A 26469-nucleotide genomic window follows, 5' to 3' on the forward strand; every position below is an offset into this window, starting at 1 on the left:
ATCCCTGTCCATTTCCTACTGTCCTGGAAATTCTTTCCTTTTAGAGATTTGTTTTGGAACGCTACGCTGACTTTGCCTTCACTAGTACCCCAGCATTGCTTCCAGAAGCTAACTTCTCACTGTGACAATAAATTGCACATCTCACTTCTGGTTCTTTTGTAAATCACATTCATTCTATGTCACCTAGCTCTTGATCCTTTTGCCAATGGGAATAGTTTTTCAATATCTACCCTGTCTGCATCTCTATCAGATCTCCTCTGCTTCAAGGAGAACATCCTAGCTCCTCCAGTCTATGCACATAACTCAACACCCTCATCCCCAGAATCACTGTTAAATCTCTTCCACATCCTCTCCAAAGCCTTCATGGTTTTCTTAAGTGTGGTGTCCAGAACTGCACACAATACTTCAGCTGTGATCGTATAAGTGTTTAATAAGGGTTCATCATGCCTTCTTCCTCTTGTACTCTTTGCCTGTGATGATAAAGCACATCATGCTGTATGATTGTTCAACCATTTCTCAACATGCTCTGCCACCGTCAGCAAACTATGCACAGATACTCAATATCTCTCTATTCTTCCACCCCTTTTAGATTTGTTCCGTCTAGTCTATATTGCCTCCTCTTATTCTTAACATTTCTCAGCATTAAATTTCAACTGGTACCGACCCACCGCTTCCACCAGCCTGTCTCCATTTCCTTGAAGCCTAATACAATTCCCTTCACGGTTCACTTCAAGTTTTGTGTCAGCTGCAGATATGGAAGTCATGTCACTTACACCCGAGACCAAGTCATTAATTCTTGAAAAGAAAAGCAGCATTCCTTGTACTAACTCTTGGGGAACTCCACTATGCATTTCCCTCCAGTCCTAAAAATTCTATCATCGTTTCCCATTATTTGGTCAATTTTCTATCAATGCTGCTGTTTTATTCCATGGCCTTCATTCTTGATGATGAGCTCCTTATGTGGCATCTAACCTAATGTCTTTTGGACGTCTCTGTGTATCACATCAACTGCAATTTCCTCAATGATCTTCTTTCTACTTAAAACTCTGGACATGATTTGCTTTTAACAAATCTTTGCTAGTTTTTACTAATCAAAGCACACTTATCTAAGTGACTGCTAAATCTGTCCCTGGGGTTTCTAGAGTAAGAAACTTTCTTCCATGGTAGAGATGCCAAAGACCAGAGAGCATCTGAGGAAGAATTTTTTCCACCCAGAGGGTGGTTGCAACGTGCTTGAGAAGGTGGTGGAGGCAAGTACTCTCACAACATTTAAGAAACATCAGGACAAGCACCTGAATTGCCAAGGCATGATAGGATTTCGACCAAGTGCTAGTAAATGGGATTACTATAGATAGGTACGTGATGGTCAGCATGGATATGATGGGCCGAAGAGCCTGTTTCTGTACTGCATAAATCTATAACTTACCCCACTACTGAGGTTAAACTGATTGGTTTGTAATTACTGGATTTACCTCCACATCCCTTTTTGAACAACAGTACAGTTTCCTCTCCTCAGGCATCACCCATGAATCTATCGATGTTTGGAAGATAATGGCCAGGACCTAGACAACTTCCTCATGGTGTGGATGCAGGACAATGGTAGTGGGTGCATAGGAGCACAGTCACCTCCAAGATGCCCCAGAAGCTACACATAATCCTGATTCAGACATACTTCACTGTTGTTGAATTGTTGCTGGGTCAAAACTCTGGAATATCTTCAACCTTAGCGACTGCAGATAGCAGTGGCATACCAATACTTGTTCAACAAGAGACAAGGAATGGGCAGTAACAGCTGGCTTCACAAAAGATACCACATCATAAGAATTAATTAAGAAAATTAATTGAAACTTGACAGTATAACAGAATGTGTAAAAGCAAATAAAAATCTGAATGAAAATTGATAAAAGTGGTCATCTGTTCATCTTTGGGAGTCTCAAGTTCAAACCATCCTTTTCCTTGAATGTTGTTTTGAAGCACAGTAAAGCTTCTCATAGTTTTCACAGTTCCGTCATAGCAAACAAAGTACAAAACCACCTGTTTATAGGGTTTCTTAATATTGTCTGTGGGCCATTAGGTTACCCAGGAATGAAACTTCTATAACCATTTTGCAACCCAGGTGTAAAACTGCCAGTGCTCACTGAGATCAGCTGCCAGGAAGGTACATTTCTGGCCTGGAGAATTGTCTGAAATGTTCAGTAACTTCCAAAGAAATTCCAAGAAAAGTTCCATCCTCTACTTGCACCTGAATTGCACCATACCTACCCAGCTCCACTCCTGAGTACGTGCACTCTAAAGATCTCTGCTTGTCAATGAACTCTGGTATAGACAGGGACTAATGGACATGGTTGTGGTGTTGAGTATATTAACCATAATTAGTCAATACTGTGCAAACCAGTTAAATCAGTCTGCTGGTTTTCATGATGTTAGGTTATCAAGGGATATGGAGCAAAGGTGGGTAAAAAACTGAAGACACAGAGATTGCAGATGCTGGAATCTGGAGCAAAAAACAAACTGCTGTAGGAACTCAATGGGCCAGGCAGCATCTGTGGCAAGAAACGGAGAGTCAACGATTCGAGTCGAGACTTTCATCTGGACTGACAGAGTAGAGGGGACATAGCCAGTATAAAGAGGCGAGGGGAAGGGGTGGAGCAAGAGCTGGCAGGCAATAGGTGGATCCAGGTGAGCAGGGATGATAGGCAGATGGAGGAGGGAAGAGTGGAAATAGTGTCAGAGGCTGGGAGGTGATGGGTGGAGGTGACAAAGTGCTGCAGATGATGGAGTCTGATAGGAAGCAAAGGTGGAGCATGGAAACAAATAAGGTTGGAGGAGGTGCATGTGAATCTCTGCCTCACCTGGAAGGGCTTAGGTCCCTGGTGAGGGAGGAGGTGTAGGGACAGGTGTTACACCTATGGTTGCAGGAGAAAGTGACTGGGGAAGGGGAGGGTTGGATGGGGAGGGATGAGTGAACCAGGGAGTCACAGAGACAGTGGTCCTTGCGGAAAGCAGAAAGGGGTGGGGAGGAGGAGATGTGGCTGGTGGAAATGTTGAGGAACGATGTGCTGGATGTGTAGGCTGGTAGAAGGTAAGGGCCATGGGAATTCTATCCCTGTTCTGTCTGGGGGGAGGTGGAGTGAGACCAGAAGTGTGGGAAATGGAGGAGATGTGGGTGAGGGCTCCATCAACCATGTGTTTTCTAAAAAAGGAAGACATTACAGATGTCCTGGAGACGAAGGCCTCATCTCGAGCAGATGTGGCGGAGATGGAGAAACTGAGAGAAAGGAATGGTGTCCTTACAAGAGGCAGATTGGGAGGAGGTGGAGTCTAGGTAGCTGTGGGGGCCTGTGGATTTGTAGTGAATATCAGTGGATAGTTTGTCTCCTGAGGATGAGACAGAGAGATCAAGAAAGGGGAGGGAGGTGTCAGAAATGGTCCAAGTGAATCTGAGGGCAGGGTGGAAGTTAGTAGCGAAGTTGAAGAAACTGATGCGTTCCATATAGGTGCAGGAAGCAGTACCAATCAAGTCACGATGTAACAGACAAAGAGTTGGGGAGAGGTGCCAGTGTAGGTATGGAACAAAGACTGCTCCATGTAACCAACGAAAAGGCAGGCAGAGCTAGGGTCCATGGCTACATCTTTGACTAGTAGCGTTGAAAAACTGAAGTATAGTTTGATCCAGGCTGATATTCCCAGTGCGATTCTAACAGAGTGAGGCACAATCAGGTATGTTGTCTTTTGGATGAAGCATGAAGCTGAGAGCCTATCTGACTTCTCAGTGCACTATTTTGCAGAACAGTGAGGTAATTCTCTCTAAATACTGCATATTCAGGAAAGCTAAAACGAAAGCAAAAATGCTGGAAATGATCAATAGGTCTGAGGAGCATCAAATGAGTGGTTGTCAACCTGAAACATTATCTGTCTCTGGCTCCACAGATGCTGTCTGACCTACTGAGTATTTCCATCAAATTTTCCCCAGTGCGTTAAGCGCCGTTTATTTCTCAAGCAACATCACTAAAAAAAGATACCTCATACGCTATGGAATCTTGTTACATGCAATACACTTCTGTATTTCTTACCTTCCAGTGGTATGGACTCTTCAAAAGCCCTTCATACCCTGCCAAGCACTTTGCAATGAACTGTAGAAATGCTGGAACATGAGGGACTAAATGGCACATGCCTATTGTTACTAAATCAGGAAGTTATTTCACAAGCAGCTTTTCTTAGATCTTATCAATAATTCTGCAGTAGACAGAAAACTAGCTGCACTGAATTAAACTTTAAATACCTCTCTCCAAAAGCTGCACACTGGAGAAAGGTGAAGCAAGTTGGAATAGTGCCTTCACTTGCAAGAGGAGCATTCAGAGTTGAGACCAAAAATGAAGCACTCCTTCCTTAAATAGGGATTGTTGATAGGCCCACATTGGGAAATATCAAATTCTGAGTGTGCTTGATTATATCAGTTCAAAGCTGTCTACAACTTAAATCTAATTGGCACTAAAATTAATTATTTCCTTCAGAAAGGCCACAATGCTAACAATGTGGTGTGAGAAGTGGGAAGTGTCACACTACTGCAAGCAAAGGATGATTTTCTGAAGTTGCCATTGAGAGATACTATTGGACATACAAATGACCAGTGATATGTTTACATGGAGTACGTTAAGTGGAAACCATATCTTGTCTTCATAATGCCATTTACACCAACAACATGGGGTGAATTCTTGCAATGCAGGTCTGAAATTACCAGAACATCAATCGAAGAATCATACAGCACAGGAGGAGGCCATTTAGCACATTGGGGCTGTATTGGTTCTTTGAAAGGGCTATATAATAGAATTATTCTGTTATCCTTTTCTCAAAGCACAGCCAAATTTTCCTTTTCAGGAGTTCGTCAAATTATCATTGAGTGTGCTTCAACCACTCTGCCTTTTTTTTCTTTAAAGAATCAGTTTTATCCAGTTGCCTGTTAATTGCTTGTCTACTTTTGTTTCTTGTCCATTACCTGTTCCTGGGCGTCCAGCTCCTTGTGTTGCATCTCCATTTCCAATGCTTGGATCCGGTTGCGATAGTTTTCTGCCTCGTTTTCCAGGGCCTAAATGAAAATCATTAAAGATGACAAAATGAACTGTGTTGCACAGGTCAGAAATGTTGACACTTCAATCTCTAAAAAGACAAGTGTGATTATATCTGATAGTCAAGTGCGATATACCTTATGAAAGTGTATAAAATGAGGGGCATAGTGACCTTATAGAAGTGTACAAAATCATGAGGGGCATAGATAAGGTAAATGCACACAGGCTTTTTCCCAGGGAAAGGGAACCAAAATCTAGAGGGGATATGTTTAAGGTGAGAGGGAAAAGATTTAAAAGGGACTTGAGGGGCAACTTCTTCACGCAGAGGGTGGTGCGTGTATGGAACGAGCTGCCAGAGAAAGTAGTAGAGGCTGTTACAATAACAACAGTTAAAAGACATATCCAAATAGACAGGATAGGAAAGGTTTAAGAGGGATATGGGCCAAATGCAGGCAAATGGAACTAGCTTAGGTGGGTACCTTGGTCAGCATGGACCAGTTGGACTGAAGGGCCTGTTTCTGTGCTGTATTACTCTATGTCACGAGATCTGCTAAAGGCAAGATGTTTTCACCCAAATGTGGAATGGATGCACATTTCCTGTGTTTCCCTATCCTTCCTACATGTTAGGTAGTAGATGGCAACCTTACTGTTTCTTCGCATCACACAGCCACTCAGGTTGCAAGAGCTTTTCAAATGCTGCAAGCCATCCCTGATTGCACTAAAGCAGGCTTCATTGAAAATGCTGCACCTAACCTACACTTAACCAGTAAGGACATAAAGATATCAGTATGCACAAATGTATTCAACAATAGTGGCCTCTTAAACTATACACATATGAGGGCTCTGACGAAAGGTCATTGACCTGAAATGTGAACTCGCTCTCTCTCTATCCAGCATTTTCAGTTCTTATTTCAGGTTTCCAGCATCTGTTGTACTTTGCTATCGACATATATGGGCTGCTTCATTATTTGATTGATAGCATTTGAAGAAATGGACAAAGTACAAAATGGCCATGGCCACAATCTCTGCCCATCCAATAGCTGCCTATCCTGACAACCTCACCTCCTGGCCACAGCCCCCTTACCCCTGCCCCTGCCCCACTCCTGGTCCACAGCCTCCTCCTTCCTCCACATACCCACAGCCTCACCCTATACACATCAACGTTCTCAGGTCACTCCTTGTCACTCTGTCCATCTCTGGTCTTTAAAATCTGCATTAAACTATAATTTTTCTAGAGAGAGAAAAATATATCAGATGCTGGGGTCTGGTGTGTAGAAGTTAGTGCAAGATTAATGAGTTCTCTAACCTAAACGTTTCAATAAAATATAAACTTTCATATATAAATAAGAATCTACTCATGAATTGTTCAGAAGTTTATTTCTTGTGCAGTATTTATGTTTTACTGTTTAAAAAAATTCCACAGGCCTCATAAATATTTCAGCGGAGATCAGTAATAAGCAGTAATAATTTTGCTTTAATCAACCTCTTTGTTTTCTTTTCTAATTGTCAACAAAGAAACCAAGATCACAGGAGCCCTGTTCACAGGTATCCGGTGGTAATGACTAAAAATTACTGGGCATGCTAAATTGAAGTCTTGGCAATTCAATCTTCAGCTTCTTTTATAGTCATTTTTGCAAAAAATGAAAAAAAACCTATTTTTAAGATTCAAACCTTCAATTTTTGCTGATGCACAAAGGACACACAGAGGTAGAGACTATCTACATCTACTTGGAGGCAAAAATATAAATTAGAAAACTAATTAATGAAGGAATGAAATGTCACAAAAGATATTTCAGTAGACAAATATCATCATGTTTTGAAATGATAGTCATTTTTCAATTACTTTATCATACTATGTTAGACATTATAAATTTCAGCTACTAATGAAAGAACATGCAGACAAAATTATTTTGAATGTTTCAATTGGTTCATCCAGAGACAATAATGACAGCTTGCATTTATATTGTCTGTTTATTGCAGGAAAAAGAAGCATTGCAAGGTGTTTCGTTTAACTGCAATAGATAAAAATCAGAATTAAACCAACAAACTAGATGTTAGGAAGGTTGATCCACAGCTTTGATGTTACAGTGTCATATAAATGCAAGTTGTTTTAAAGAGGGTCCTAAATGAGGGATGAAAGGTGGAGAGGTTTAGTGAGGAAATTGCAGGACATAAAGCCCAAATGGCTAATGACTATTTAATAGTGGGATGAAGGAACTTAAAAAATTGAGGAACACAGAATTCTCAGAGGTTTGCACAGTCAAGAGGAATTGATTTAGAAACAGAAGGGCAAGGTAAGAGGTCTTAAATATGAGGATAAGAATTACCAGTTTCTTGTGTTAAGGTGTTCTCTTGCCCTATGAGTACACCGGTACATGTGTTCAGCAGAATTTAGGATGAACTAATATTAATAGAGCACAAAAGGATGGAACGTTGACTTGAAGAGGTTTGAAATTTTCTAGCCTGGAGGTTGCTAAGGCACCTACGAGCATTTGGACACAGACTTGTCCTGGTCCAGCCATGTAGACGCCACGGCCAAGAAAGCTCACCAGCATCTCAACTTCCTCAGAAGGCTGAGGAAATTTGGCATGTCCCCAATGAACATCACCAATTTTTACATTTGCATCATAGAAAGCATCCTATTTGGATGCATCGCAGCTTGATACGCCAACTGCTCTGCCCAAAACTGCAAGGAATTGCAGAGAGTTGTGAACACAGCCCAGTTTATCTCAAAAACCAGCCTCCCCTCCATTGACTCTGTTTACCCTTTCTGCTGCCTCAGGAAAGCAGCCCACATAATCAAAGACCCCTCCCACCCTGGGCATTCTCTCTTCTTCTCCCGTCCGTAGGGCTGATCAACTTCTATCCTGCTGTTATAAGTCTCTCGAATGGACTTCTTATACGATAAAGATGATCTCTCAATCTACCTCGTCATGGCCCTTGTATCTGATTCGCTGACCTGCAATTCATTTTCTCTGTAACTGTAACAGTATATTCTGCATTCTGATACTGTGACACTGTGATATCAGGCACCTGTACTTTGCTTTGGATATTCAGCTTGGTTAAGCATTGAAATGGTGATCAGGAGCAGAATAGAATTAAAATAGAAAATGCTGAATGAACTTAGCAAGACAGGCAGCATCTGTGGAGAGAGAAACAGTCAACATTTCAGGTCAATGACCATTCATCTGAAGTGAACCAGTGAGAGAACAGCAAGTTTTAGGTTGCAGAGAGTGGGAGTGGTGGAGAGAACAGAGGGAATATCTGTGATAGGATACAGACCTAAGTTGCCAAGGAAACAATTAGTCAGAGACAGTAGAGGCAAGGAACAAATTGAACCAAAAATTTCCAGCAACATCTGTGGAAAGAGGAAACAAAAAACTGGTTACCTTAAATTATTCTCAATATTGAGTTCCGACAGCTACAATGAGCCCAGATGGAAGGTGAGGAGCTGTTCCTCGAGTTGGTACAGGAAGGATATGGGAGCAATTGAAAAGGTGCAGAAGAGATTCATCAGGATGTTGCTTGGAATGGAGGGCTGTAGTTATAAGGAGAGGTTGGACAGGCTGGGTTTATTGCCACTGGAGTGTAGGAGGTTGAGGGGTGACCTTATGGAGTTTTATAAAATATGAGGGCACAGATAGGATAGATAGAGTCTTTTTCCCAGGGCAGGGGAGTCTAGAACTAGAGGGCACAGATTTAAGGTGAGAGGGGAGAAATTTACAAGAGATCTGAGGGGTAGGTTTTTCTACACAGGTGGTGCTTATCTTGAACGAGCTGCAAGAGGAGGTAGTAGAGGCAGATACAATTACAGCATTTAAAAGTCATTTGGACAGGTATTTAGACAGGAAAGGTGTAGACGGCTACAGGCTTAATGTAGGCAAAAACAATTAGCATTGAAAAGCATCACAGTCAGCATGGATGAGGTGGGCCAAAAGGGGCTATTTCTGTGCTGCACAATTTTATGACTCTATTCTTACATAGGGCATTGTTGGAAAAGTTTTGGAGACCAAAGATAAAGAAAGTGGGAGTGGGTCAGAGAATTAAAATGAGAGGCGATTGGAAGCTGTGGTTCATCTGTGCCGCCTGAATGGAGATGTTCTGCAAAGTGGTCACCCAATCTATATTTGATTTCTCCGATGTACAGGAGACCACATCATGAGCACCGAATTTGTAAGTTGGAAGGAATGCAAGTGAGTCCTTGCTTCACCTGACCTAACTGTTTGGATCCCTGGATGATGGAAGGGTGAGGGGTAAAAGGACAGATATTTCAGTTCCCATAGCTACATGGGAAGAGGCCACGAGAGGTTCCGTATTTCCTTACAACACAGTAGGAGGTCATTTCTGCCCATTGAGCCGAAGTTGGCTGATGGAGCAGTTCTATTCGCCACTTACTTCCCCTGTAACCTATTCTCCCATCAATATTCCCACTCCTCAGCCAGTTTCTACCACTCACCTATACACTATGGGTAACTTACAGTGGCCAGTTAACCTAACATCTTTGTGATGCAGAAGGAAACTGAAGCATTTAGAGGAAACCCAGGTGGTTATAGGGAGAACATGCCTTGGAGGTGTGAGGCAGCAGCTCTACCAGCTGCACCACTCTGCTGCCCACACAGTTGGTGGTGATGAAAGAGCAAACCGGTCCTTTTACCTCTCACCCTCTTACTCCCACTCTGACCTCTCTATCTTTGGCCTCCTACATTTTTTCCAACAATGCTCAATGTAAGTTCAAGCACCTAAATTCCCAACTGGGAACACTTCAACCCTTGGGACTCAACACTGAATTCAACAGTCTCAGGTAATTACCTTTTCCTCTCCTCAGATGTTGCTAGATATTTTGGTTTCAATTCATTCCTTTGTTTCTCTTCTGTTTCTTACTGCCAGTATTTCAAGTAATTGTCACCTTGGTAACTTTGGTCTATCTGAGGCATTCTGTCTGTTCCCTGCACCTCTTCCCCTTTCTACAGTTTAAACCACACTTACTTTCTCACTTTTCCAGTTCTGAAAAGTTGACTCTGTTTCTCTCCTCACTGATGCTGCCTGACCTCCTAAGTTCTTCCAGCATTTTCTGTCTTGGCCTTGGATTTCCAGCATCTGCAGTTCTTTTTGGTTCAATTCTCTGACAGCTCAGTTCAGCCTCTTTAGCACTGGATATCAAAGAGCAAAATGTATCTGATGCAGGGTTTCAACCCAAAATGTCTACAATTCCTTCCTCCCCCCACAGATCGCTGCTCGATGTGCTGAGTACCTCCAGCAGATAGTTTGTTGAGCAATATGTACTTTCAGAATCAGTACATATTTGATCTGTGGGGATATCACTGCTAGCCCAAGCCAATGTACAATCTAAGATCACGCATGAACATTATACATCAGGTTTCACTGGACTGCATTAAGTATTCCCTTTCCTTGCCCAGGAGGACAGAGTCTAATTGAAGCAGTTGAACTGCTACTCATGTCTACTCAGCAGATGGCAATCAATCCATCCTGGGAATTGCTGATTTGGTTACATACTGCCTTTGCAATCAGTCCTTACAGCATTGGTATTGTGCTTAATTTAATCTTGGTGAATGTAATTTGTAGCAACCAACTAATGCCCTCAGATATGTGGTCAGCTTACTTAACCAGGTATTCAAAATCTAAATAACCAATCAACTGGCCAATTGCAGGCACACCCACTTCAAGGATAAGTTTGCTGTGGTATCCACTCAGCTGGGAATCAACCTACTCAATGAATTTCTCTTTAAAGGATATGGGATCCTTCACTAACCTTGTAAAAGACTGCAAAGAGCTTTACTATACTAAATCACTAGACTGCTCTGATGGAGTCAGTGGAATAACATGGCACTGTAATTTGTTTAGTTTGGATTAATGGTTTCTTTGAACAATTACATCTTTTATAAATTCCACATCAGAAATATGTTTTCACAAACCACAATAAATACAGACACTTTCAAAGGAAAAGAAGAAATCTTATGGGTTTAATGTAACCCACAATTTACATTTTCACATATGGTGACATTCTTTCACATGGGAATTTTCACCCACAGAACAATACATAATCTGGGCCAACGCACTTTGATATCATAATGTTGCTTGTGCTTTACTTACTCAATTAACATCAGTAACAGAGCTCCCATAGTGGGATAGTGAGTGAAGTCACTAATCTATACACAACAAAGATATTGCCAGTACCAATTCCTTGTCACTATTGTTAGTTGATCTTAGTTGGGTTGCAGATGGGTTGTCATAGAGGCTTCATTGCTCTGTAATTTGGTAAGGCTGGAGAAATAAATTCAGCCAATGTTCTCTGCATTGATCAATACCAAATGACTGGGATAGTCTGCTGACAGTGAGGTCTGAGTCTGGGAGTTCCCTGGGACAGGTCTCTTTGACTGTGGCACATTCCTGGGGTTAGCAGATTTAAAATATTTATGGCAGGCACCCAACACCATTGGCACTTTTTAGAAGGAGAGAGAAATGGCAAAAATAGTCACAACTCCCTTGCACATAGTATAGGTTTAGCTGTTCGAACTAGGAATGGCTTTTCATTCCATGAGGCCCCTGCCGTCTAGTAATATTGTAGGTCAGGAATGCATGGTTTTAAGGTGTTGGTCATAGCGAATTTGCCAGATGACTTGACCTTGGCCTTACTTTATAATTTACATTCTCCATGATGAATGAGGTGGATGGATGAAAGTTGAGACCTCAGCACCAATCCCTGTGGCACGTCATTCATTACAACTTGCCACCTGAAATAAAGAGTCATTTATGCCTACTCTCTGCTTTTTGTTAGCCAATCAATCTTCTATCCACACTAACACATAACCTCCTACATCATGAGCTATTACATTCAGCAATAACATTTGAAGCCTTCTGGAAATCTAAGTATACTACATCCACTGGTTCTCCTCTATTCACAACGTGTACTACTTTTTCCAAAGAACTCCAATAAGTTGATTAAACATGACTTCCCATTCACAGAACCAATCCGACTTTGCCTGATGTCCTTGAATTTTTCTAAGTGCTTTGCTATAACATCCTTCATATCTTCCAACATTTTCCCTATGACATTGTTAAGCTAATTGGCCCATGGTTTTCTGCTTTCTGTTTTCCTCTTTTTGAATAACCGCTATTTTCTAAATTAATGGAACATTCTCTGAATCTAGGGAATATTGGAAAATTAAAATCGATGCTTGTCCTTCTCATTAGCCACTACTTCTAAGACCTGAGAATAATAGAACAGTACAGCACAGTATGGGCCCTTGGGCCCATGATGTTGTGCTGAACTGTATGAACACCTCCTCCATGATCAATCTAACCCTTCCCTCCTGCACAGCCCACAGCCTTCCATCCTTCTTACTTTCATTTGCCTATCTAAGAGCCTTTTAAATGTCTCTATTGTATCAGCCTCTACAACCACCCCCTGCAGTGCATTCCAGGCACCCACCACTCTCTGTGTAAAGAATCTACCTCTGACATCTCCCCTGAACATTCTTCCTCTGACCTTAAATGGATGTCCTCTGGTATTGGCTGTTGCCACCCTGGGGAAAAGGTGCTGGCTGTCCACTCCATCAATGCCCTTCATAATCTTATACACCCCTATCAAGTTGCCTCTCACCCTGCGTTGCTCCAAAGAGAAAAGCCCTAACTCGCTCAACCTTTCCACATAAGACATGTTCTCTAATCCAGGCAGCATCCTGGTAAATTTCCTCTGCACCCTCTCTAAAGCATCCACATCCTTTCTATAATGAGGTGACCAAAACTGAACACAATACTCCAAGTGTGGTTCAACCAGAGTTTTATAGAGCTGCAACATTACTTTGCGGCTCTTGAACTGAATCCCCCGACTCATGAAGGCCAGCACACCATTCGCCTTTTTAACCACCCTATCAACTTGCGTGGCAATGTTAAGGGATCTATGCACTTGGATCCCAAGATCCCTCTGTTCCTGCACACTGCTCAGAATCCTGCCATTAACCTTGTACTCCGCCTTCATGTTCATTCTTCCAAAGTGTATAACTTCACACTTTTCCGGACTGAACTCCATCTGCTACTTCTCCGCCCAACTCTGCATCCTGGCCATATCCCGTTGTAACCTATGACAACCTTCTACACTATCCACAACACCTCCAACCTTCGTGTCATCTGCAAACTTACTAACCCATCCCTCCACTTCCTCATCTCAATCATTTATAAAAATCACAAAGAATAGGGGTCCCAGAACAGATCCTTGCGGTACACGACTAGTCACCGACCTCCAGGCAGAATATTCTCCATCTACTACCACCCTCTGCCTTCTGTGGGCAAGCCAATTCCAAATCCACACAGCCAAGTCTCCATGGATCCCATGCTTCATGACTTTCAGGATGAGATTATCATGGGGAACCTTGTCAAATGCTTTACTAAAGTCCACATACACTACATCCACCACTCTACCTTCATCTATTTGTTTTGTCACCTCCTTGAAAAACTCAATTAGGATCGTGAGGCATGACCTGCCCCTCACAAAGCCATGCTGACTGTCCCTGATAAGACTATGCTTCTCCAAATGCTCATTAATCCTGTCCATAAAAATCCTCTCCAATAGCTTGCCCACCACTGATGTAAGACTCACTGGTCTATAATTCCCAGGATTATCCCTATTACCTTTCTTGAACAAGTTTAAATCCTCCCCAACAGCTCTAGCAAACCTGCCTGCAAGTTCAGGTATAACCTGTCCCTTTTGTACAGGTCATACCTTCCCCAGAAGAGATCCCAGTGATCCAAAAATCTGAAACCCTGCCCCATGCACCAACTCTTCAGCCACATACTTGTCTGCCATATCTTCCTATTTTTACCCTCACTGGTGCGTGGCACAGGCAGCAATCCAGAGGTTACCACCCTTGAGGTCCTGCTTTTTAGCTTCCTTCCTAACTCCCTATATTCCCTCTTAAGGACCTCATCCCTTTCCCTATCTATGTCGTTGGTACCAATGTGTACCACGACTTCTGGCTGCTCTCCCTTCCCCTTAAGAACGCTGTGGATAAAGAAGTCCATGAGCTGCAGCTCAAATATTTGCTCAATAGCACCTCCTTGGTGATTCCAGCCAGTAACCAAACACAAGTAGAAGTCAACTCTTCGTATCTTAGAACAGGCGATGTCTGGAGGGAAACAAGAAATGTATGATTTACTCTTTATTTGTGGGGATGCTTCTGCAGACATACAATCCATCTAATATCTGGAATGATGTTTGTACTGCTTGGAGAAATCCCAAATGATCAACTATTTAAGGTGTTAACCATACGAGTCAATTATTAACAATGCAGCATTTGAACAAAAGAAAAGTACTTCCCCCTGCATTCCCAGCTTTACACATGGAAGTGTGTTAAATAATGAACCTGAGTGCTGGTGTTACCGCTGACTTGCAGGTCAGCAATAAAGAGCCAGATGGCCATGTAGCAGTTATTCAGCTGAACTGATGGTGCTGAACTTGAGATCATATCAGAGCTGGTATGTCTTGCTTCTGCCCTCTGCAACGTAAACACAGACTGGACCTTGGTTTAATGTCTCATTTGAAAGGCAATTAATGTGAATGTGAATATAGTGCAATTTAGCTTCAGTTCATATGCACACGTTTTCTCAGAAGATTGTGTAAATAGGGCTTTGGAAGATTTGTTGAACACATTCTATACGAGTTGAAAATTTAATGAGCTGAACAATTTCAGTCTTAAATTCTTAATCAAAACTGCTTATGTACTGGCATCCAGCTGGAGAAGTTATACCATGCGCATTATATTACACCCTTCAGTAAATGCTTCTGTGATTCAACAGTAGAAATAAGATCTTAATTATCTTTCTGCTTGTTACAGATTCTGTTTTTTGCCTATTGATTAATGCTTTAAGACTGGACTTTGCCATGGCAAAAGCATGAACTTAAATAGGGAATCAGGAGGGCTAAAAGGGGCCATGTAATGTCCTTGGTGAGTAGGATTAAAGGGAATTCCAAGGCACTTTATACATAGGTTAAAAACAAGAGGTTAACTAAGGAGAGGGTAGGACCACTCAAGAAGGGAGGGAAATTATGCCTGGAACCAAGAGGAAATGAGTGAGGTACTAAACGAGTACTTTACATTGGTATTCACCAAGGAGAAGGACATGGAGGACAGCGAGATCAGGGAGGGGTAAGTTAATATTTTAGGTCATGTTGATATCAAGGTGGAGGTGGTATTGGGGCTCTTGAAGAACACTGGTGATTATGTCCCCAGGGCCTGATGGGATCTATCTCAGGTTACTGAGAGGGGCAAGAGATGAGATTGCTGGGTACTTGACAGAGATCTTTGTATCCTCCTTAGCCACAGGCAAGGTGCCAGAGGATTGGAGAATTGCCAGTGTTCATCCTCTGTTTAAGAAGGTCAATAAAGGCAAACCAGGAAATTATAGGCTGGTGAGCCTTACCTCAGTGGTAGTGAAATTATTGGAGAAGGTTCTTAGGGATAGGATCTATTCCCATCTAGGAAAGCATAGAACTTATTAGGGACAGTCAGCATGGCTTTGTGTGTGGGAGGTCATTGAGTTTCATTGAGATTTTTTGAGAAGGTGCTGAAGATGATTGATGAGGGTAGGGCAGTGGATGTTGTATCTACGGACTTTAGAAAAGCTTTCAACCAGGTCCCTCCTGATAGGCTGGTCCAGAAGATTAAGGTACATGGGAACTATGGAGACTTGGTAGATTGGGTGCAAAACTGGCTTGGCTACAGAAGACAGAGTGTAATGGTGGAGGGGGGTTATTCTGACTGGAGGTCTGTGACCAGTGGTGTTCCGCATAGATCAGGGCAGGGACCTCTGTTATTCGTGATATACATAAATGATTTTAACAAAATGTAGGTGGCCTGATTAGCAAGTTTGCACTTGACATGAAAATTCTCAGAGTTGTGGATGGTGAGGAAGGTTGTCAAAGGATTCAGCAGGATAAAGACCACTTGGAAATATGGGCAGAGAAAAGGCAGATGGAGTTTAATCCGGACAAGTGTAAGTTGCTGTGCTTTGAGAAGTCAAATGTAAGTGGAAAGTATACAGTAAATGGCAGGTCCCTTGGGAGAACTGATGTACGGAGGGATCTTGGGGTGCAAGTACATAGCTCCCTGAAAGTGGCAACATAACTAGATAGGGTGGTAAAGAAAGTGCACAGCATACTTCCCTTCATTGGTTGGGATGTTGAGTATAAGATTTGGCAAATCATGTAGCAGTTGTGTAAAATTTTGGTCAGGCCACATTTGGTGTATTGTGTGCAGTTCTAGTGATTGCATTACAGGGAGAATGTAGAGGCTTTGGATAGGGTGTGGAAGAGGTTCACCAGGATGTTGCCTGGATCAGAAAGTATTAGCTATAAGGAGAGATTGGACAAACTTGGATTGTTTTTTCTGGAGCGTTGGATGCTGAGGGGCGACCTGATAGAAATATATAGAAAATGTGAGAGGCATAGATAGGGTAGATAGTCAGTGTCTTTCCCAGGATGGAAATGTCAAATACTAGAGCGTATAGCTTTAATGTGAGAGGAGAAAGTTTAAAGATGTGTGGGGCAAGTTTCTTTTACACAGAGTGGTAGGTGCCTGGAGTGTGCTGCCAGGGAGGTGGTGGAAGCAGATAAAAGTCATTAGGATAGGCAGGGAATGGACCTTGTGCAGGGAGATGGGATTAATTAGATTGGCATGGTTGGCACAGATCTCATGGGCTGAAGGGCCTGTTACTGTGTTATACTGTTCTATATTCTAATTAAAACTTCAGTCACGCGGATAAATAGATTATCCAAGCCAAATCACAACTTTGCCGGAACAAACATTGTGACATAGTAGCAACACTAGGGTATCATTGCATAGGAAAAATGCTGCATTCTACAGGGGGATTTGCTCCACTTAGACAAGCCATTGAGAGGAATGAAGTGCATAAGTATTTGTTGGCCGAATTGCACAATATTCAATCACTTTTATTTGTCACTCAGATAAGACATTAATGCAAGGCCCACCTGCCCACTCAGGTGGACATAAAGGATCAAAAGAAGAGCGGAGGAAATCTGCTTGACAACATGGTTAACAAACACCACTAAAATACATTATCTGGTCAATATCTCACTGCTATTGCTGACAGCCTGTGCTGCACAAACTGGTTGTGTATGGTTTACAATAGTGACTTCATCACCAAAGTACTTTACTGACTGTGAAGTGCTTTGGGGATGTCCTGGGGTTATGAAAAGAACAAGTAGAAGATATTTCAGTAATAGCAACATGCACTTATACATGCCTTTCAATGTGGCAAAATGTCCCAAGGGGCTTCACAGATGCATTCATCAAACAAAATTTAACACAGGACAAAGAGAGATATATTGAGGCAGATGAACAAAGGTTAGTTAAGGAGGTAGATTTCAAGGAGGAAAAGAAAGGTAGAGAGATGTGTGGGGTGGATCTCAGGGTTACTGACCAAAATAAGGGAGTGTGGGGCTGAACATGACCAGTTTTTCAAGCAGACTGCACAAACACAAAGGGTAAAGAAGCCGCCTCCTGTTAGCTGACGGCATCATTGTCAATGTTCAGGCAATTAAATTCAGGATTGTAGAGCTGGAGGAGATTATAGAGATAGCATGGGTGAGGCTCTGAGGGACTAGTAAACAAGGGTGAGAATTTTAAAACTAAGACATTGCTTTACTGGGAGCTAGTGTAAATGAACAAGAATGTGGAAATAGGTGACCAGAACTTGGTATGAGTTAGGACATGGGGAGCAGAGTTTTAGATGACTTCAAGTTCACAGAGTCCTGAATGAAGGAATGCATTGGGGAAGTTGGGAGAACACGCACCAGTCTTCACTGAGGGGTCAGCGGTGGAAAGGGTGAGCAACTTTAAGTTGCTGGGTGTCAACATCTCCAAGGATCTGCCCAACACATTGATGCAATCACAAAGAAGGCATGCCAGTGGCTCTACTTCATTTAGGAGTTTGAGGAGATTTGGTTTGTCACCAAAGACTCTCACAAATTTCTACAGATGTACGGTGGAGAGCATTCTGACTGGTTGCATCACTGCCTGGTACGGAGGCTCCAATGCACAGGATCGCAAGAGGCTGCAGAGGGTTGTAGACTCAGCCAGCTCCATCATGGGCACAACCCTCCTTCCATTGAGGACATCTTCAAGAGGTGGTGCCTCAAGAAGGTGGCATCCTTCATTAAGGACCCTCACCATCTGGGACATGCCCTCTTCTTGTTACTACCATCAAGGAGGAGGTACAGCAGCCTGAAGACCCACACTCAGCTTCTTCCTCTCCACCATCAGATTTCTGAATAGTCCATGAACACTACATCATTGTTCCTTTTTGTTTTGCATTATTTATTTTGTAATTTATAGTAATTTTATGTCTTTGCATTGTACTGCTGCTGCAAAACAACAAATTTCACATCATATAAGACAGTGATAATGAACCTGATCTGATAGTCAACTCTGGATGTAGCAAAGGTATGGATGACATTTGATGCATGGACGAGCAACAGATGAGCTGAGAGAGAAACACATTACATTCAATTGCCTTTCATCAGAGGTATTTTCCTTTTTTTTCCAGAGAGAATGGGTGAGTTGGAGTCCTGGTTTTACCAAATCCAAGAAAAACTGCTCCAATGTGAAATATTTCACATTTATATTCTTTCTGCATTTCCCATTCCTCAAAAGAATCTACCTCTTACCGTGTATGCTTCTAAATCATCCTCAGAGAAAAAAACATTGTCAGTTTACCTCTGACCCAGTTACTTATTCTTATTTTAAGAAACACAGGTTGTGCCTTCTTACAGTTTGCCCTCCCTCCTTCCTTTCCTTTCATTCTTAACCACTAACTCTGATGTAGAGCCCTAGGACAGCAGGGTTTACATTAATGGATGGGTGTATTTTACAGGTGAAGCTGCAAGTGGGAACAAGAAACAAGCCTATTTCCTCATGCCACCACTCCCCAACAAAAAGTGCACGCTAACATCAGATTACATTGGTGTAAAAAGGGAAAAATTATATTTTATCAACCACACTTCAATTAGAAATAAGGCTCTTGCCAAGTGCAAACTCATTTGTTTTGCAAGCACTCACTTGACTGAAAGTGTCTTCAGAAACTATGGTATAACTATTTAGGAGCCACTGATTCTGAAACACCCACGTAAATCTTCCCTTGAAGAAGTTCTGTTGAGTGGGCACTGATTGGAGCCATAGATGTGAGCTTGTCCTACCATGGTGAGTCAGTCCACAGTCCATAAGAATAGGATAATATTCATTGCTTAACATCTGAAATAATTGTTGTTTAACTCCAGGAGATAAAATGATAATGATTATTATTACCATCAACGGGAAGTATAATCATTGAATAGAAATTCAGAGGATTTGTACCTTATCCTTCTGGAGATGCAGCTTCTCATCAATGCCTGGTATACAACACTAGCTTGATCAGGAATGGGTGAGATTCATCAGAACAAACCAAGTGAAGGGAGTTAACTTCTCTGCATTTGAAATATTCTCCACAATTTTTGTTTTTGCTTTTTACCTTTTTCTCAAGAATTGTATTTAAAGTCTTGGTTATCTTTCAATTCCCAATTTTGATGAAAGGTCACACCCAAAACATTTTATCTTTACAGACGCTAATAGGCCTGCTGAGAACTTTTAAGTATGTTCTCTTTTAATCTCTGCTGGGAGTGACAGGAAGCCTCAGGCTAGAGCTTGTGACCTCCCAATTAGGCCTTGGCTGCAGTTCCTTAAATGACAAACTCAAAACTATTTTTATGGTATAATTTTCTCCAAAATGATGAGCTTAATGTTTTAGAATTAGCCCAGGCTGCGGATCCATAATGTACTGCATCCTTCAACAATTTATGCACAGGCACCTTTCTAGGATTAATCTCAGGTCTTCCAGGTCTGAATAGACTAGTGAGATTTACTGAATTGTAGGGAAATTTATTTATTTACCACATAAACCAGGCCACTGAATGACAGAATAGACAGGAAGCCTCTCTGCTCAGCAGATGTTTCTCTGTAACGTACTCGCCCCACATTCCCACTGACTCCATCTGGATTCTACCATTCACCTACACAGTAGGGGCAATTTACAGATATGGTATGGGTGGAAATTGGAGCATCCAGAGGACACCCATGTGGTCACAGGGAGACCATGCAAACTCCACATAAACAACAGCCAAGGTTGTGGCTCTACTTGTCCCACCCACTACTTTAACTGCCACACACTTGCACTTTCCAGTGCCCGTTTCTGTCTGTGTTGGCTCTTTGAGAGAAAAGTCATGTCAGCTCTGCGCCCTCTTATTTTGATTTTCATTCTCTGCTCATAACTGAAGTCGTTCATCACTGGTAACAATTTGGCAGATCTCCACTGTACCCTTTATAAGGGTTTCTTGTCCTTTGAGGAGGAACTTTTCCTGTTGGGTCAGCTAACATCAAGAAATGATTCCCTGGGCAAACCCACTAACTTGTGATGCAGCATTTCACTCATTTCTAAAAAAACTTTCCAACAGATCTCAAGTGGAAACATGGTGTTCTGTCGAGCTCTAACATATAACTGCAATGGAAAGACACACAGAAAGATTTAAAGAAGCAAACATAAAAGGTGACAACTGATGAGAAATGGTGGAAAAAAGAGTCAGTGCAGAATTTTTAAACGATCTAGAGGAGACAAAGCTTGGCATTAAATCCCCAGTAAAGGAATACTGCAGGATAACCGTACCAAACTTGTGCTACATTATTACATTGTAGGCACAATAAATAAATGTATGCATTTTATAAAGATTAAATGGTTGAGACTACGTTGCCTAAAATCAAAAATTGAGGCACGTCTTCCTGGCTGTTCTGAAGAAAACAACTAGCATTCAGCCATGCCAATGACTCCGCTGTATGTCTGAGACATTAAGAGGGACAGATAGTTTTGCATCATTGCCACTCTGATCCTATGCTATCAGACATTGTGCAGGATTGGAGATCCCATTCGTTTCAATGGGTTCTCTTGGCCTGTGGATTTGGCGACAATGGGGAAGGTAATTTTTTAAATTATTTTATTCCCCAAAGAAGGTAATCGTAGCATTCATAACCCATGAAAGTCAAAGTGAACAAGGCCAGGGGTTAAATTGGTAAAAACTTTAAACCCATCCTTAACCTGAATATGACTATGTCCCGTTTACTGTGTCTAGTCTGGAGCTGGCCAGTGAGGTGGGTCAGTAACTGTAATAGTTAAATCTGGTTCTGTTCTCCGATTTTTGGGAGCCTTTTAAATTATCCGGGGCTCGGGAAGAAAGGAGGGAGCTGATGGTTGCCGTGGACACAGCATTTCCAGCAATCCTTCCGTATCTGGAGGAACAAGGTGAACAGTCAAACAATCACACAATGGCAAAAATGATTATAAATCTTTGCAACTCTTGTGCTGTTATAAGAGATGGATGTCAACAGAAATACAGTTAATGAATTTGGAGAATCATTGCCAGATTTCCATGATATACTTTATTTAGGCAGCTCAATACTATGTGTACTTTCCCACGGTATGCTAATCCCCTCTAACACAACATACAATTTCTCACCTAATTTTTTCAGAGAACAAATTGTAACATCCTTTAATTGTTGGAGAGAGATACAATTATCTTATTGAACAGACGCTATCATCACATTGTCATTCATATTTTGACTACCTTGCTCTGAATAATCTGCTCTTCTTAGTATTCTCTCAGAATTGTTTCAAGGTGATCTGTAATGCTCGAAGGTCACATAATATGTTGGCGGGATTGTTACTCTCCCACAACCAAATTTAAAGACATTAGGTGAAGTGATTATTCATTATGTTTAGTGTCTTAAAATAATAATAATGAAACACTGAATGCTATGAATTCAGATTAACACCAAAATAATGGTGAGACATTTTAACAGAGAACCTGTCATGACCTTGATCCTTTACATCCAACACAGAGTCTTTTTTTAAAATCAAAAAACTGCAGATGCCAGAAGTCTGAAACAAAAACAGAGAATGTTGGAATCACTCAGAAGGTCAGGAAGTATTTGTGTAAAGAGATAATATTTCATGTCAAAGACCCTTCATCAGAACCAGGAAAGGAGGAAACTTGAAACAAACTTATTTTCTCTCGTTCCCAGTTTTGACGAAGGGTCCTACACCTGTATATTAACTCTGTTTCTCCTTCCACAGATAGCTACTCAGCCTTTCCAGCATTTTCTGTCGGCAATAATTTTTGAAGTATGTTAACCATTGTAACCTATGACCTGAAATCAATGTTTACTTTCTGCATATAACAACATTCCTCAGATGTGGTGTCCTTTTTATATCTCTACAACATCTAATAGATCTCAAGCTACAACATGTACAAATCTATTAGCTACAAAGCTCCACGACTACAAAATAGTTTTTAATTTACCCCCATTTTAGACCATAATAAGACTATAAGATATAGGAGCAGAATTAGGCCATTCAGCCCATTGTCTGCTCCGCTATTCAATCATGGCTGATTCCTTTTTACTCAACCCCATTCTCCCACCTTCTCCCTGTAACCCTTAACCCCCTAACCAATCAATAACCTGTCAATCCCTGCCTTAAATACACTCAATGACTTGGCCTCCACAGCCCTCTGTGGCAACGAATTCCACTGATTCACCACCCTCTGGCTGAAGAAATTCCTCCTCAACTGAGTTCTAAAGGGATGTCCCTTTATTCTGAGGCTGTGCCTTGGATCCTGGACTCTGCTACTAATGGAAACATCCCCTCCATGTCCACTCTATCCAGGCCCTTCAGTATTCGGTAGGTTTCAATGAAATCCCCTCTCTGAACTCTATTGAGTACAGGCCCAGAGCCATCAAACACTCCTCATACGTTAAGCTTTTCATTCCTGGGATCATTCTTGAGAACTTCCTCTGGACCCTCTCAGGACCAGCACGTTTCCTTAGTATCGGGGCTCAAAATTGCTCACAATATTCCAAATGCGTTCTGACGAACGCCTTATTAAGTCTTAACAGAAAATCCTTGCTTTTATATTCTAGTCTTCTTGAAATGAATGCAAACATTGCATTTGCCTTCCTTACTACCAACTCAACCTGCAAGTGAACCTTAAGAGAATCCTGCACTAGGACTCCCAAGTCCCTTTGCACCTCCGATTTCTGAATTCTCTCCCCATTTAGAAAATAGTCTCCACCTTTATTCATAATCTTGTACTTCCCTACGCTGTATTCCATCTGCCACTTCTTTGCCCACTCTCCTAACCTGTCCAAGTCCTTCTGCAGACTCCCTGCCTTTGCAACACTACCTGTCCCTCCACCTATCTTTGTATCGTCTGCATACTTGGCCATAATCCCATCAGTTCCTTCATCCAGATCATTAACTTATGAAGTGAAAAGTTGTGGTTCCAACACTGACCCTGTGGAACCCATTAGTCACCAGCAGCCATCCTGAAAAGCATTCTTTTATCCCTACTCTCTGCCTTCTGCCAGTCAGCCAATCTTCTATCCATGCTAGTAACTTGCCTCTAACATCATGAGCTGTTATCTTGTTTGGCAGCCTCGTGTGCAGCATGTTGTCAAAAGCCTTCTGAAAATCCAAGTAAATAACATCCACTGACTCTCCTTTGCCTAACCTGCTTGTTACCTCCTCAGAGAATTCTAACAGATTTGTCAGGCAAGATCTCCCCTTAATGAAGCCGTGCTGACTTTGCCCTATTTTATCATATACTTCCAAGTACTCTGAAATTTCATCCTTAATAAAGGACTCTAAAATCCTACCAACCACTGAGGTCAGGCTAACCAGCCTATAATTTCCTGGCTTTTGCCTCCCTCCCTTCTTAAACATATGTGTTATATTTGTGATTTTCCAGTCCTCTGGGACCTTCCCTAACTCCAGTGATTCTTGAAAGATCACTACTAATGCCTCCACAATCTCTTCAACTACCGCTTTCAGAACCCTGGGGTGTACTCCATCTGGTCCGCGTGATTTATCCACCTTTGGGCCTTTCAGCTTCTTCAGCACTTTCTCCTTAGTAATGGCAACTACAGTCACCTCTGCCCCCTGGCATTTTCTTCTATCGTTTCCTGAAGGTGCTGGGAGTTGGTTCCCTCGGGAGCTGGCAGCATCCCTGAATCTAACTTCACTTTTGAAGCCCATATTTCAATGGTGGTCACTCTAACCACCTGGGAAATCTTGTCTCCTCCACCTTCACTGAGAAGTGCTGAGGGAGAATTACAACAGCTTTGCTACCACTCTAAGGTCAGCATAACCCACTTGGTGCTGGAGGTTAAACCTTCCTAGATTCTGGCTCAGTTACTCACTGCCCCATAAACTGCCTACTGAGAAAAGTTGCTCTGAAATTGCTCATATTACAATTAATGTGAAAGATTTATTTTATTAGTTACCACCTATGCTTCACTATGTGGAACTCTGAGCCAGGAATTGTGGGATTAAGTACCACGCCAACAATTTAAGCACAAAACCTAGGTTGACAATCTAAAGAAATACTGAGGGGATGCTACATTACATAGATGTCACCTTTTGGATGAGATGTTACACTGAACTCCCCACTGTCCCAGGTAGGAAGCAAGCAATCCCAGGACATTATCCGAAGAGAGCAGGGCTGTTTATCTAGAACAGAGACCAAAATTAAACTCTCAAAGAAAAACACCAGAACCTATTACCTGGACATTATACACTGGCTCACAGCAGTGATAATGCTTCAAATATACTTCAATGCAGAGTCTGAATATTCAAAACTAACCTGGCAGGCCATGACTACACTTGTCTATTTTGGACTGTGCATCAAAGAATATTGATAACTCCTCAGGCGTAGGTTATGCATTCTCTGTACTTTATTTGGGATCTGTCTTCCTGACCTCAGCCTGACAGGAGTCCCCGGGTTTGGATCAGGTATCAATAAAATTATAAATACTTGTGCTAAGTTTGAATTAGAATTGGTCAAGTTTTAATTTTATACCCAAATGATCACTAACTAGTTGGCTGTAAAGCACTTTGGGAGACCTTGAGGAGACCTTGCGAAAGATTATGAAAATGCAAGATTTTTCCTTTGTTCTTGGGGAAGCATACAGCTAGTGAAGAGCTGGATAAGCGATGGTCCTTTGGATACACTGAAACAGATTCTGCGTGCAAGTGAGATGCAGTTGGCAGGAACAAACAATCAAAAGGAAGTAGAGCTAAACGATAGTTGAATGTCTCATCACTGTGTGGCTAAACACAGCTATAAATTCACTGATGACACTACTGTCGTTGGTAGAATCTCGGGTGGCAATGAGGAGGCATATAGGAGTGAGATAGATCGGCTGGTTGAGTGGTGTCGCAACAACAACCTCGCACTCAACGTCAGCAAGACCAAGGAATTAATTGTGTACTTCAGGAAGGGGAAGTCGGGAGAACACACATTAGTCCTCATTGAGGGGTCAGCGGTGGAAAGGGTGAGCAGCTTCAAGTTCCTGGGCATCAACATCTCGGAGGATCTATCCTAGGCCCAACACACTGATGCAATCATGAAGAGGGCATGCCAGTGGCTCTACTTCATTTGGAGTTGAGGGGATTTGGTACGTCACCAAAGACTCTTGCAAATTTCTATAGATGTACAGTGGAGAGCATTCTGATTGGTTGCATCACAGCCTAGTATGGAGTCTCCTATGCACAGGATTGCAAGAGGCTGTAGTCTCAGCCAGCTCCATCACGGGCACAACCCTCCCCACTGTCGAGGACATCTTCAAGAGGCAGTGCCTCAAGAAGGCGGCATCCATCATTAAGGACTCTCACCATCCAGGACATGCTCTCATCTTGTTACTACCATCAGGGAGGAGGTACAGGAGCCCAAAGACTCACACTCAATGATTCAGGAACAGCTTCTTCCCCTCCGCCACCAGATAACCCATGGACCTCGTTATTCCTTTTTTCTTTGAACTATTTATTTATTTTTGTAAGTTATAGATGTTTATGTCCTTGCACTGTACTGCCGCAAAACAACAAATTTCACATAATATGTCAATGATAATCAATCTGATTCATGGCAAATCTAGCTGACACCATGAATCAGAAACTGCCTGGCTGCATGCATAAATGTTGTTATGCTCCGATACCACAATCAGATAAGATGGTACTCCAATCAACATTTACAACTTAAGAGAAGCACAGGGTGTCAAAAGTTCTCTTGATTACCTTGATATCTCTATCATTATCTCTAATCAACAGCCTCCTCTCATCTTCAAATCTTCCCACAGCTTCTTGAAGCTGCCTCTCTGCAGCCAGCTGCTCTTGACTGCTCTCTTCCCGCAAGGACGTAATCGTAGTCTGAAGTTCAGCGATAGTCTGCAAAGAAAACAATAGCTGAAAGCCCTGGTTGCTTAAACATGACTATTTTTCTTAGTTCTGGAAA

The 26469-nt window shown here is 42.0% G+C and overlaps 1 protein-coding gene across 5 annotated transcripts in view; it reads right to left on the bottom strand.

Moving 5' to 3' along the window:
• The window catches only part of cep112 (centrosomal protein 112), a 408417-nt gene that overhangs the window by 32493 nt on the left and 349455 nt on the right, over positions 1-26469 (bottom strand). For all 5 annotated transcript variants that reach the window (XM_052032681.1, XM_052032683.1, XM_052032682.1 and 2 more), the window contains 2 exons: positions 26253-26402; positions 4997-5086 (listed from right to left, as the gene is read on the bottom strand). In XM_052032681.1, the coding sequence (XP_051888641.1) occupies positions 4997-5086; positions 26253-26402 (240 nt within the window). The remainder of the gene's footprint in view (positions 1-4996; positions 5087-26252; positions 26403-26469) is intronic.

This window comes from Pristis pectinata, chromosome 18 (genome assembly GCF_009764475.1).
Source record: "Pristis pectinata isolate sPriPec2 chromosome 18, sPriPec2.1.pri, whole genome shotgun sequence".
Classification (NCBI taxonomy): domain Eukaryota; kingdom Metazoa; phylum Chordata; class Chondrichthyes; order Rhinopristiformes; family Pristidae; genus Pristis; species Pristis pectinata.